The following is a 14,947-nucleotide window of genomic DNA, read 5'->3' on the forward strand; positions in this document are numbered from 1 at the left end:
TATTCAGGAGTATCAGACATCTTTTCCTGTTCTTTCTATACATCTGTATTGTTCAAATATTCTATAATGCTCCATATACCTTTGGTATCCAAAAAGAAAGAAAAAAGCCAGCAAGAATATTATCTCTAGGAGTTATTATTTAGGTCTTCTTGGGATATTAAAATGATGCATGATTCTTTGGGGTCCCATCCCTCTACAGATGACGCTGCTTGTCTCTCATGAACTTGATGTGTTTCCCATAGCTTTCCTGCAGACGTGTACTAACCACTGATACCATGATCAACCAGAGCTGCCAGGAACAGTTCATCTTGCTGGGCTTCTCAGATAGACCCAGGCTAGAGTCCATCCTCTTCATGTTTGTCCTCATCTTCTACCTCGTGACTTTAGTGGGCAACATTGTCATTATCTTAGTTTCCCATCTGGACCCCTGCCTCCACACTCCCATGTACTTCTTCCTCACCAACTTATCCTTCCTTGATCTCTGCTTCACTACCAGTTCCATCCCTCAGCTGCTCTTCAACTTGGGAGGCCAGGACAAGACCATCAGTTACACTGGCTGTGCCGTCCAGCTGTTCATGTTTCTAGGCCTAGGAGGTACTGAGTGTGTTTTGCTGGCTGTCATGGCTTACGACCGATTCACTGCAATCTGCAAGCCTCTTCACTACTCAGTCATCATGCATTCTCAGCTCTGCTGGAGGTTGGTATCTGTGGCCTGGAGTGTTGGACTCCTCAACTCCCTGGTCATGTCTCCTGTCACCATGAAGCTGCCACGATGTGGCAGATGTCAGGTGAGGCACTTCCTGTGTGAGATGCCAGCTCTGATAAAAATTGCCTGTGTGGATACTGTGGCCGTGGAAAGCACTGTTTTCTTCTTGTCGGTGATAATAGTGCTGGTGCCCCTGACTCTCATCCTGGTTTCCTACAGCTACATTGCTCTAGCAGTGATGAGGATCAAGTCGGCCTCGGGAAGGAGGAAGGCTTTCAATACCTGTGGGTCCCACCTCACCGTAGTCTCCTTGTTCTATGGGAATATCATCTATATGTATATGCAACCGGGACACAAAGCTTCTCAGGACCAAGGGAAATTTCTGACCCTCTTTTACAACTTGGTAACTCCCATGTTGAACCCCGTCATCTATACACTGAGAAACAAGGATGTAAAGGGAGCACTCAAGAGACTCGTGACTAGGAAATAAGGTGAAAGGGCTTCCCCTAAAGTTGTCTCTTCCACTTAACACAAAGATGTAATAAATATAATGAAAGCTTAAAATTCACCCAAATACCTTTGCTTGTCCAATAAACCCGCCATTGGTGAGACTTAGGAGTATGTGTTGCACAACCTCACTTAGATGCCAATCATTCACTACATGATGGGTGAGACTTGGTCCATAAAACACCTTGCAACTGACATGCCAAAGCATGTGTTCTTTTCCCTTCTAAGTTGATCTGGTCTGCTTAAAAGTCAGCCCAGATAATGAATCAGTGCTTCTATATCTATGGATTAGACTGAGGGCAAAAAATCATATGATGATTTTTCTCATGGGCCATTTGTGCAACATTGTGTGATGGTGAAACTGAGCCAATGGAATCTCAAAACACGTTTGTCTTCTATTAACTATAAATTTCACTGTGTGGGTAAGTAGAGCATTTGTCTAGACGTGGTCTATAGTATCATTTTAAGAGACAGCCGTGTCCGTGTCCCTGTCATCCTGGCATTCGGGAGAATTATGTGTTTGAGGTCAACCTGAGCTACATTTAAACACCCTGAGATAGATATATGTTTTTAGCTATATTTCTTTATTTGTACACATGCACATGTGTACATGCATCTTTTTAAAAATAATTTATTTTTATTTTATTTGCATTGGTGTTTTGCCTACACATATGTCTGTGAGGGTTACAGGTCTTGGAGTTACAGACACTTGTTAGATGCCATGTGGTGCTGGGAATTGAACACAGGTCCTCTGGAAGAGCAGTCAGTGCTCTTAACCACTGAGACATCACTCCAGCCCTCAATTACAATTACAATCTTGAGATTCAGTTTAAGCAGGAATGGGAATTACCATTTTTATACAGTAAGAAGATTCTTCAACCTAAGGTGTCCTCGATAGATAAATGGATTAAGTGTTCAGTATACACAACTGAATTCTTTCCTGTTGTTTTGGGGTTTGCTTGCTTGCTTGCTTGCTTGCTTGCTTGTTTGTGAATCCCAGTCTTATCCAGCTTACCCTGTACTGGGACTCTTGATCCCCCTTCCTCCACCTGCAAAATGGAAGGATCAGAGACCTGTGCCACCGTGGTTAGTATATGGTTATTTTCCATGCATTAAAAAATGAAATTTTGTCATTTGAAATAACATGGATGGAACTGGAAATCATGAAGTGAAATGAGTCAGAAAGAGAAGGTTGAGTACTGTAAGAGCTCAAGTGCAGAGTCTGGAAATGCTGTCTTTATAGAAACAGAGGCAGCGTGCTGGGGAGGCTCTCAGGAATCCACAAGGATGACCCCACCTTGATCTGCTGGCAGTGGTCCAGAGGGTGCCTGGTCTGGCCTACTCTGGTGACTGGCCTAGCAAATAACCTAGCTGTCATCATAGAGCCTTTGTCCAGTGACTGATGGAGGCAGATGCAAAGATACATGGTCAGGCACCAGGCTGAGGAATCCAGGAATCCAATTGATGAGAGAGAGGAGAGATTCGGCAGGTGAGGAATGTTGAGATCATGATGGGAGGACATGCAGAGATGACTGGCCACACTAGTGAAAGCCCATGAACTGTGGACTGGTGGCTGTGGAGCCCCCATGTGACTGACTGGACTAGGCCCTCTGGTTATGGAAGACAGTTGTTTGGCTTGAACTGTTTTGGGGGCACACAGACAGGGGGAATCAGGATCTGTCCCTGGTCTATGGGCAGGCTTCTGGGAATCCGGTGGCTGTGGTGTGACGCCTTGCACAGCCTTGGTGCAGTGGGAAGGTACTTGGACCTGCCTAGGCTCAGTGTGCTGGGCTCTGCTGACTTCCCATGGGAGATCTCGATTTGGGGGATGTGGGGATGCCAGGTGGCTCGGGAAAGAGGGCTGAGGGTCGGGGAGGGAGGAGGAGGATCTGTGGATGGTATGTGGAGTGAGTAGAAAATTTCTTAATAAAGAAAAATTCAAAATGAAAAAAATTAAATAAAATTAAAAGACAAAGAAACAGAGAATAGAACGGAGTCCTTGCCAAAAGCAGGTAGAGCAGAAATGGAGTGAGAGAATATTAGTCAGTGAATTCAAAGTTACAATTAGAGGGAATAGGTCCTGATTGATGTTCTGTTACAGAGAGGGGGTGATGATAGTTAATATTAATGTAGTATGTATTTCAAGAAAGCTAGAGGAAGAGAATTCAGTTGATCTCATCACTGTGACTAATCAAGATTTAAGGTGATACATAAGCTAATTATTATTGTTTGATCACTGTATAGTATGAATACATTGTAGCAATATATATATATATATACATATATATATATAATTATCTTGTCAATTAAATTTAGGGGCTGAGAAGATGGCTCAGTCAATAAAGTGCTTGTTATGTAGGCATAAGGACCTGAGTATAGATCTCCAGCATCTACACTAAAGTGCCAGCAATTCCAGAACCAAAGAGAGAGAGGCTGGAGGAAACCTGGGGCCCATCAGCCAGCCAGCTTAGGCAAATTAGTGAGCTCCAGGTTCAATGTCTCAAAACACTAAGGCGGGGGACAAGTGAAGAAGCCACTGGATGCAAACTTCTGCCCCACCCTGCAGACACAGAATTCAGCCAGGCACTGTGGTATCAGTCTCTAATCTCAGCTAGTCAGGAGACTGAGGCAGGTGAATCAAGAGTTCAAGGTCATCCTGGGCAACTAGTGAGACCATTGCCAAGCAGAAAAAAAAAAAAATTAAAGTGCTGTGGCATTGCTTCATAGGAGAGCATTTCGCCAACATGCACAAAGCCTGGGCTCAATCCCCAGCACCAAAAAGAGAGAGACAGAGATAGAGACAGGGAAGGAAGAGAGGGAGGGAGGGAGGGAGGGAGGGGGGGGAGGGAGGGAAGGAAGGAAGGAAGGAAGGAAGGAAGGAAGGAAGGAAGGAAGGAAGGAAGGAAGGAAGGAAGGAAAAAGCAGGCAGGCAAGCAGGTAATTCTGAGCCCAAGGAATAACAGAAAAAAAGCAAATTTTTATTAAATGATGTGATTTCTTGAAGGGTGGGAAAGCACTGACATCAGATTACATCAGGAGTCTGGTCCACATGACAGGAAGGGTGTTAGAAACCTCACTGAACATGCCATCACCAGAATAATAAGCAAAGAAATCATGACACATAGAATTTTTATTGGAAGAAGAGTATGAATATATTGTTCCAAGTTAATAGATGAAAAGAACTAAGACAGATTGAAATGAGCTGGACACAGTGGCTCAGACCTTTAATTGAAGTGCTCTGAGAGGGTGATGCAGGAGAATTTCCATGAGTTCAAAGTTAGCCAATCACTATACAGTGAGAAACTGTCATAAAAAAAAAAAAAAAAAAAAAAAGATGGTGGTGGCTTTGATTCTATTTTTCTTCTTGTCTGTTTTTTAATCCTGGGGCTTGAACTCAAGGCCTCAAACACATGTTCTATCACAGAACTACACATCCAAGGCCCTCTTTATATTTTTCTGATGGGAAACACTTGAACATATTTTAGGCTATGGATATAGGGTTGATAATGACAGAGTAGACTAGGTCTGACTGACTGACAAGGTCTCAAAAACCCTGGAAGATAATATAGTTGATAGTGCCATCAAAGAACTTACTGGATCAATAGTACAAGCACAAAGTAATATGAGGGAAAGGCCCAGAATTTTATACTGGAGGACCTCTTTCCTTGTAGGTAGAAAAAAAAAAGTATTTCTGAAAGATGAAGAATTTAAAGGTTGACCCCTGAAATGCCAACAATTCTACTAGGTATGGGTGCCTGGAAATGAAGTAGAGACAATAGGATCACCTTGGCAGGAAAAGATGGAGTCTCTGTTGATATCACCTCTCCAGAGCCTTCCACTTCAGCTGCTCCCTGGAGGCAGTCAAACTCTGGATACCTGAACAAGGCCTAATGAGTTACATGGGGCAAGGCACTCTTGGGGCCACTGAAAATAAGCATATCCTCAAGTATCTTGGTCCCCAAAGCAGATCCTGGATCTTGGTAGCTCATAAAAAGATTCCTCTGGTTTAACATTAGCCCTTTCTTTCATGGGCAGATTCAACAGAATTCAGTTTCAATGTCTGTTTAGCTGTAGGACTCTAAAATGCATGGACAGGCTTCCTGGGAAAACCCTGGGGGTGGCATGGGTCATGTCAACAGTAACCTTTGAAGAAATTGCTATCAAATTCACAGGCCTGCATAGCATTCAATTGTTATCCATTTTTAAAGACCATCCAAAGGACAACATATTTAAAGCATACTTTCATGCGAAGTTTCTATTTATTCTAAGAATTCTATTTTACCTACCCCATCACGTATCCCTGCCCTGCAGTTCCTCAGCGAAACTCACAGACTGGTAATCACCGAACGTGCCATATTTGAAGATGTGATTTTAATTTGCCTAATGTTAATGTTGCCACCAACACCAGTTTTCGAGGTTCAAAGACGACCTTGCTTCATCCAGAAGGCAGCTGACTGTCTGCGATCTTTACTCATCTACAGAGGATTCGTATGTTTGATCCAACCACCAGCTCAGTTGCTCCCCAAGCCAGCTAAGGTTGTTCATTTCACTTCCAATTCAGACCTATAGAATCCTGAGTGTTACCTGGAGAAATGATATATACACATAAGTTTACTAAAAAAATAAATTCTAGACCAGAGTAGGATCCTGAATTCCAGATTAGATGAGCATTCTTGCATGCCAGAAGTAAAAGGATGTAAATATTATCTATCCCATTCAAATTGAACACCATGAGGAAATTCCACAAGCCTTAAAATGTGCAATCTTAGCCGGGTGGTGGTGGCGCACGCCTTTAATCCCAGCACTTGGGAGGCAGAGCCAGGCAGATCTCTGTGAGTTCGAGGCCAGCCTGGACTACCAAGTGAGTTCCAGGAAAGGCGCAAAGCTACACAGAGAAACCCTGTCTTGAAAAACAAACAAACAAACAAAAAAAGTGCAAACTGTATTGATTTCAATCTTTTCATTGTAGCAAAGATGTGTTATGAAAAGCTTTAGCTGGGTATTCCTGATAAGTGACTTCCACCTTGTGTGCAGCAGAAAAAAAAATAAATAATATCTAAAATCATAGTGTCAACAATGGTCATGGTCGATTAATCTCATTTATGAATTTGAAATAGGCTAGAACTAATACCCTCATCTTTGGTCTTCCACTACTCAATGGGAACAAATTTATAATAAGAAAGCATTACTACATTAACATGACAAGCATTGACAAACATAATTAAGATATTGTCATGAGTTGACACCCCCCCCAAAAAAAAAAGCCCAACAGAAATCTTAATCTCTGGTACCTGCCTTTGCATACATAATCAAGCTAACATGACATGATAGTTAATTTAGTGAGCCTCAATTCATGACCACTAGACTTAGAAGAAAAACAGAAAATGCCATTTGACATGAAGACAGAGATTAAAGCTCCACAGGTACAAACCACAGGATCCCAAGGAGTGCCAGCAACCCACCAGAAGGACAAAAAGACACAAGAAAGGATTCAGGTTTGTAGAGGTTTGAGAGGGATCCCAACCCTGCTCATGCCTTGATTTTGGACTTGTAGCCTTCAGAACTGTGAAAACAATAAATTTCTGCTGTGTTGAGCCCTCATATTCATCATGGGAAGCCCTCGAGAACTAATACAACCATATGGAAACATATCTTGAAATAACCTGTGCTAATTTGATTGCCTTGTGATTACAATGAATTACATCTGTCTTATCAGAATGCGTGCTTTTCTTGTTTCAGATTATCTTCTGTGGAACACTGAGAACCTTTGAAAGAAGAACCAAAGGTAAGTGCCAACAGCATTTGATAAAAACCAATTCTTAGGTTGACACTATGCTTAGAATTCTGGGTGTCTCAAAACAATCCCTGCTAATCTGAAAGAGAAAGAAGTTATAAAGCCTATTGTCACTGGAGAACGTGCTTTTGATGATGAGTTCTCGGTTAAAACAAGGCGTTGGAGCTGTTGAGCCTGCCTGGGTTTCAGCAACATTATCTCTTTTATTTGGAAAGAGCAACAGCCGGGAAATGGGAGTGGAGAAGCAGTCTTTAAAACGTCAAGACTTAGTACTTGCAGATTTATTCTCAGAATGCAAGTATTTTGCTCCCATTTTATTGGATTTTAGAACTTATTCTGAATGATCTTCCTTTTGTCATGACAGTAACTGCCACTAAAGCAATCACTGAAGACTATAAAGAATCTGGGACCCAAGAATCCAACAAGAAAGGCACAGCAAACAGAGGTAAAGTGTCTCCTCGGCCAGTCAGAAACCTTGTGAATAGAGAAATTACGTTTATAAAGGATTAACAGAGTCCTGCAAGATTCTGCACAAGACAGCAATAAAAGAACAATTTAATGTTTGACTATGCATGACTGCTTATCAACATCTGCCTCCAGTGGATGGGAAGAAACTGAAATGAAACCGCTTCTTTGCAAACAGACTGGGGTTTGAAGCACTAACATTTCCTTATACAGGAGATAATATTGCTCAGGCAACTGTTGCATGGCTATTGTTGAAGGTTTTTCTCCAGGACAGCTAGAACTTTCAGTAATCCAAAACTAATTACTAATGTTCTGTGTCCATTTTTAAAGACATGGTCTCATCTAGCCCCACCCAGTCTTGAACTTTTCATGTAAAAAGAGAACTTTTCATGAAAAACTAATCCTTCTACACTGAGATTACATGTCCAGCTAGCCTATAACCATTTTTAAGCTTATATTATTATTTTATTTTGTCTTATTTTGAGATTTTATTTTTATTTGCTCAAGAAGTTTGCCTAAATCCATTTATTTTTATTTATTCTATGTAATATTGAAAACATTTTTTAACTTTTTAAGTTAGTATACAAAGTAATTGGTTTCATTATGGCATCTTCATACATATGTCACTGTATTTTGTTCTAATTCATCCCTCTCCTCTGTTACCCAGACCCCTTGTAGGTTATACTTATGCTGCTGTTAGGGATGGAGATGTAGCTCAGTTGTAGAATGTGTGTTCAGCATGCTAGAGACCCTGGTATTATAATATAATACTAAATTTGAATCATGGGAATGTTTCAAATGAAAAGGAAAGGCATTAGAGACATCAGGACCAGTTATTTAAATAGGAAAGTGGATTCTTTTATGAAACTGATGTTTTTTAAAGTTCAGAGTAAAACATTAGAAAACTTTTCTCTGTTACACTGAGAATTTTTTTTTAATTATAAAGTGAGAGAAAAGAAAAAGCAACCATTGGACAGACAGTCCCCAGCTGTTTGTTGGATGCCACTGATGATGAGGAATCAAAGTTGGTACCCTGAAACCTAAAAACTTTTACAGTAGTGGCTTTCCAAGCATTAAAATGCTTCTAAATGGGATCTGTCCATGTTCTATTTGCATATATATCAAAATGCATTCCTCCACTATAGGTTATCAAATGCTGCATTTTCTTTTCTATGCATTTTCAGAAAATAAATGTTTTCTCTGAGCAGAAAAGAACTAGGAAACCCATTATAATATGTTTCAATTATTTGATGAGACCCAAGATAGGAGATCAAGACAAAAGCAAATTTGTATCTTCTTGGAGAAATTTTGATTTAATTTTAAGACACTCAAGTCTCTTTAAAGTTCATCCAATCACAAAAGGGCAGTTGTGAGATCATACTGTAGATTCAGATTAAACCCTCTGCCATTTGTTAGGTGACCCCAGGCAGAGAAAGCTGGGCCTTTTCTCTTAAAGGCTAAAGCTTAACACACTCACGTTCTCAAGGAAGGTAACAATAACTCTGCCCTGGCAAGAAAACACATAGGAAATGCTGATGTCATGGAAAACTGCAAGACAGTAGCTGCTTGGCAGCAAAAACGTGACCCGTTTCCCAGTTAGGCTGCATTTAGAACACGGAACACACCTCCAAGTAAGTGTTAGCTCTCTTGCTTCCCACAGGTAGACTGCAATGGACAGAGCTAATGGCAGCCTCCTTTCTGGATTCATTCTCCTGGGCTTCTCCAATAGGCCTCACCTGGAAACAGCTCTCTTCGTGGTCATCCTGGTCATCTATTTCTTGAGCTTCCTAGGCAACAGCACCATCATAGTGCTGTCAATTGTAGACCTTCACCTCCATACCCCCATGTATTTCTTCCTTTCTAACCTCTCCTTCATGGATCTTTGTTTGACTACCTGCACCGTCCCTCAGACACTGTTCAACTTCAAGGGGAAGGACAAGACCATCACTTACGGTGGCTGTGTGACCCAACTCTTTATTGCCCTGGGACTTGGGGGAGTAGAGTGCGTACTCTTATCTGTGATGGCTTACGACCGCTATGCTGCTGTCTGCCGCCCCCTCCACTACATGGTGATCATGCACCCACAGCTTTGCTTACAGCTGGTTATAACTGCCTGGCTCACAGGGTTTGGCAATTCTGTGGTACAAACGGCATTGACCATGACTCTTCCCCTCTGTGGCAGAAACCAACTGGACCATTTCTTCTGTGAAGTTCCAGTGATGCTGAAACTGGCCTGCACTAACACCTTCATTAACGAGGCTGAACTCTTTGCTGTCAGTGTCTTCTTCTTGGTGGTACCCCTCTCGCTCATATTAGTGTCCTACGGCCATATCACTCATGCAGTTCTCAAGATAAAGTCGGCCCAGGGGAGGCGGAAGGCCTTTGGAACCTGCGGCTCTCACCTCCTGGTAGTGATTATCTTCTTCGGCACCCTCATTTCCATGTACCTCCAGCCTCCCTCCAGTTACTCACAGGATGTGAACAAAAGCATTGCACTTTTCTATACTCTAGTAACTCCTTTGCTGAACCCTCTTATTTACACTCTGAGGAACAAAGAAGTCAAAAGTGCACTAAGGAGAATAATGGGAAGAACCACGGATTCAAGAAAGAGTTAATGCAAGGCTTGCAGTCCTAAACACGTAAGCTTTGTGAGACTTCTGTGTATCTACAACCTAGCTTTAACTTAAGCTCATAAAACATCTGTGTACCAAGCACTGTTTTGTGAGCTCGGTTGGGTTGAGAGATGAATAAATAATTAGAGATAGATGATAGGTAGATAATCAGAGACCAAATCAGAGAGAAGTCCTGTTACCTTGGAGTTAGACCTTAGAGAGAGGATATAAGTAAGATAATATAAATTAGATACAACATATATTAAACTGCCACATGGAGTAAACAAATTATATTTACATATAATTTCTGTATAATCATGTGGATTTTTTCACAAATGCAATCTACCATGTGTGATGGTACATGCTTGTAATCCCCAGAACTAGGGAGTCTGAGTCAGGAGATCATTAAGTTCAAAGCCAGGCCTTGGCTATAGAGTATCAAGCCAGTCAGGGATACATAGTAGGAGTTGGGTCCTGTCTTTTAAAAAATGCAATCCAGTGGGTAAATCTTGAAGCAAAATTTAAAGTGAAATGCTATCATTTTTAAATTAAATTTTTACTATTTTAATTGGTGTGAATTAACTATATAATGTCTTTAAACAATATTTAGTGTATGTGTTTGTATGTTTGTGTGTGAATGAATGTTTTCACAAAATCAAAATTTAATAAAAACCTAAAAATATTTTAATTAATTGATGATTTTAAGGTATTTAAACATTTTATGTATGTAAATATAGTAGCATATACTGAAACAGATTTATAAAAATAAAGCAAAAAACACAATCAAATTATCTGGAAAACTCAGTGTGTTTATAAACATTTTCTTGAATGTTTCTTACTTTGACAACAGCAAGTTTGAAGGTTTGTTATTATTACATTAATTAAATGATGGAACAAAGATTTCTTTGTATCAACTAAAATCAATTAGTGACTTCTTGAGTTCTGTAGTGATTTTGTCTCTGTACTGATAACTTTTAATGATTTCTGATTGTTTTTGGAGTACAATACAAAAGACATTTATTTTAATGACAATTTATTGGACTTAACATCCATAACAACTAGTCTCCTTAAAAATATATTGGTTTTATGATACAAAAATTTCATACAACAGTTTCTTTTTATTTATGGAGACGTATTGTAAGACCCTTGGTAAATCTCATATCATAGATATTTCCGAGGCTGAAGCAATGGCACTGTGTTTATAAAACATGGATGCTTTCAATGAGTCATCTGATATTTACAGGACTTTAAATCCAAACCTCTCCCCCTTCACTGATTTTTTTTTCATTCCTAGGATGAAGCTTTTCCATAATAAGATTGCTGCCATCTACATTGTCTGATTATGCTGGCACAACACAGAGTTTTTATTTCCTTCCTTATTTTTTGTTGTTATGGGGGATTGTTTGTCTGCTTCTTTGCTTTTTGTGGGAAGGGAAGGGGTGGGCGGGTCTCGCTGTGTGGCTCTGGCTGGCCTGGAACTTGATGTATAGACCAGCCATAGAAATTCCACCTGCTCTGACCCCTGAGTGCAAGGATTAAAGGTTACCACCACACCTGACTGAGAGTCTACTCTGTTTGTGTGTCCTGAAGCGTGTGATGTCATCCGATGTGTGGCATAGACACACAGTACCAGAACAAACCTGTCCCCCCCTGCCCTTGTCCCTCCTTTGCACGCATGTGGTCCTATTAATTATCTTTCCCCAAACTGTCCAGTGGTATAATGGCTGAAGATTTGTTGTGGGTGGTGCCCTTTCTCAATCAACTTCTTCGTCCTCTGAAATGGTCTCTCTGGTAACTTCTATATTTTTCAGTCCAAACATATTCTTGACACTGTGTTGTCATCCCTTACTTGCAGTGAGTAACTAAGAGCCACTTCATTTGAGGATCCTTTGCTATATCTTTACGTTGTGCTTTGGAGCATTGCATTGCTGTAAACTGGACACTTCCTCTGTCTTGCCTTCTACCTACAGATCTCCTGTTTCTATCTCAACTCAGCACTTATCACACAGTATAGCTGTATATTTTGCAGTGTAGGATGTAACCATAAAACCAGAACAAGGGGCTGGAGAGATGGCTCAGAGGTTAAGATCACTGACTGCTCTTCCAGAGGTCCTGAGTTCAATTCCCAGCAACCACATGGTGGCTCACAACCATCCGAAATCAGACCTGGTGCCCTCTTCTGGCCTGTAGTCATACATGCTGTATACATAATAAATAAATCTTTAAAGAAAAAAAAAAACAGAACAAATCTGTTTTCTTCTTCGCAGTTTTGTGCATTGATGTTTTGTCTGCATGTATGTCTGTATGAAGGTGCAAGATCCTCTATAACTGAAATTACAGGCAGTTGGGAGATGCCATGTGGGTGTGGGGAATTGAACCTGGGTCCTCTGGAACAGCAACCAGTGCTCTTAACTGCTAAGCCATCTCTATAGCATGGAAGATTGATTTTTATTGCAGAACCTCAGCATAATTCCTTCTTTTCTTTTTGAGACCATAACTATTATCTTCTTGCTTAAGGAATGTACTTTGTAACTTGTCTTTAACAAGTCTCTTTTTCAGTTTTAATACTCCTGAACTTTGAGACAATTATTAAATAAAATAGGGGCAGCTTGAAGACAAGTACTACAATAATATGGCAGTACATCCCATAATCAGTGGACCAATGGGTTGGTAACACAGAGTGTGTATATGCTAAACAAAGGTTGGTTCTCATATCAAGCAGGACAGCATAAGACACAGACAGATGTCGTCACTACTCATAATAGCACCAAACTGAAAACCTGTCGGTTGTTTGCTTCTGCTTGTTTCCCATTAATACCTTCAGACTATAAAAACCTAAATGACAGAAAGCAACCTGAACTTGAGTTGAATACTGATAATCTGTGCAGACAGATTATCCTTGCTATGAGACTGGAAATAAGCACAGTATGATGTAAGTTTAGATTGACACATTGAAAACTTATAGAGTCATTAAACACATGGCCAATGCATATGGACATTTGCTGAGTTCTAGAGCTTCATGGAAAGCTCAGGTCTAGAGTAAAAGCTTTGCAGAGACGGAATGAAAACTGCAGCTTTACTGTCCACAGAACAGAATCTTGCTAAGGAAAGGGGTCTCGTCTCTCTGTTACAGTTTCTCCTATTCAGATATTTGGAGTTGGGGAGATGGCTCACGGGGTAAAGTGCTTGCTGTAAAAGCGTAAGGAACTAAGTTGGGTTTCCCAGCACCATGAAAAGATTCACATTAGCATGGTGGACAACTCCTACAATTCTATGTCTATAGGATGGAGGTGGAGAATCCTGGGGTCTTACTGACCATCCAGGCTAGCCAAATTGATGAGTTCCAGGTTTAGGGGGGAACCTTGTCTCAAAATAAATAAGTAAATAAAAAGCAGAGAAACAACTGAAGAAGACATCCCAACTTCACCTCTGACCTCCTCACCAGTGAGCACACACTCACTCACAAACACACATTTAAAAAAGACACTTGACAGAATTTGAAGCAGTATGAATCAGAAGACTAGATAAGTAAGGAGACATTGAGGAACAGCAGTAGATCCAGGAATGGCAGCACTCAGCAGACAAGGCAGGAACAGCACTACAAGACTGAGGCCAGCCAGCACTACACAGTGAGTTCAAGACCAGCCAGCACTACACAGTGAGTTCAAGACAGTCTGGGTGATACCATGCCATGTTGTCTCAAAAACAAAAGAAAGGAAGGAAGGGAGGGAGAGGGAGAGGGAGAGGGAGAAACAAAGAAACAAAGAAACAAAGAGGACATGGCAGCACACACCTGCAGTCTGTCTCATCATGAGTACAAGAACAGCCTCAGCTACATGAAACCCTGCTGGAAAACAAAAGAGGAGGAGGAGAAGAAAGAAGAGGATAAAGAATGAGAAAATGAAATGTTAAAGAAGTTTAAAGTGGAATTAGAATTTACATAGGAGAACTGAAGACACTACAGAAATTTAAATACATTTCTATCTGCAGGGATTCGGCATGGTGATCACACAATAGATGTGAAAAGTCTGTGTTTTGGCAACATTGTTCTCCTGAGAAAACACACAAACCTTGAAATCATTGTCAACAGACCATGTGAGGATCCAGGCTTTTCTTTTACAGTTAACAGTGAGCAGGATTGAAATTCTTTCTCCAACTTTGGAGGTAGACAGATTTATAATAGGAAGGGAAATACAGAAAAATTACCTGTATGGGAACTTCGGCATGAACAATTTAGAACTCAAAGGATAATAAAAAGCTCTCTTGAAGGGGCTGGCAAGATGGTTCAGCAGGTAAAGGCGCCTGTGGCCAGAATTGACAACCTGAGTTTGAGCCCTAGAACCCACGTGGTGGAAAAAAAAAAATCCCCACAAGTTGTTTACTAACTTCCACATGTGTGCCACAGCACATGGATATATTCTCTTCCTCTCCCTCTGTGTGTGTGTGTGTGTGTGTGTCTGAATGAATGAATGAATGAATGAATGAATGCTTGAATAAATGAATGTAAAAAAGTTATCTTGGAATCCAAAAGCCAAAAGTAAGTTCTAGGTTTCTTCATGTAAACTGAATTTTAATATGTAAGATTTTAGAGGATTGAAGACTGAGATTCATCCTCATTACTGTAGGCTAGCACCTGCTTTCACAACGCTATGGTTAAAGTATAGGACTGGGATGATTTTTTGGTGTATCAGTATAATACACCAGAATTTTTTTTTTTTTAAGAGACGCTGACCCCCCTCTCCTGACCTCCACACTAGAGATCACAGCCCTGGCAGCTTTACTGGAGGCCCCAGTGGTCCTAGGAAGCCCAGGTAAGACACCACCCACCACCCACCACCCACCACCCACCACCCACCACCCACC

General features: G+C 40.8%; 2 protein-coding genes across 2 annotated transcripts; both read left to right on the plus strand.

The window, feature by feature from the left end:
* Nucleotides 1–256: 256 nt before the first annotated feature.
* On the plus strand, nt 257–1,223 carry LOC114700062 (olfactory receptor 2W3-like). Its single transcript, XM_028879496.2, has one exon. It carries the CDS (start codon nt 276–278, stop codon nt 1,194–1,196), a length of 921 nt encoding a protein of 306 aa, XP_028735329.1. The 5' UTR covers nt 257–275; the 3' UTR covers nt 1,197–1,223.
* Nucleotides 1,224–9,076: 7,853 nt separating this feature from the next.
* Nucleotides 9,077–10,087, plus strand: LOC114700058 (putative olfactory receptor 2B8). The gene has a single exon (XM_028879481.2). It carries the CDS (start codon nt 9,143–9,145, stop codon nt 10,085–10,087), a length of 945 nt encoding a protein of 314 aa, XP_028735314.1. The 5' UTR covers nt 9,077–9,142.
* The last annotated feature ends 4,860 nt before the right edge of the window (nt 10,088–14,947 follow it).

Source organism: Peromyscus leucopus, chromosome 5 (assembly GCF_004664715.2).
Source record: "Peromyscus leucopus breed LL Stock chromosome 5, UCI_PerLeu_2.1, whole genome shotgun sequence".
In the NCBI taxonomy this organism is placed as follows: Eukaryota; Metazoa; Chordata; class Mammalia; order Rodentia; family Cricetidae; genus Peromyscus; species Peromyscus leucopus.

Bases quoted from the DNA above. Each gene is read 5' to 3' on its own strand.
- LOC114700062 (XM_028879496.2), top strand. From the start codon at position 276: ATGATCAACCAGAGCTGCCAGGAACAGTTCATCTTGCTGGGCTTCTCA.
- LOC114700058 (XM_028879481.2), top strand. From the start codon at position 9,143: ATGGACAGAGCTAATGGCAGCCTCCTTTCTGGATTCATTCTCCTGGGC.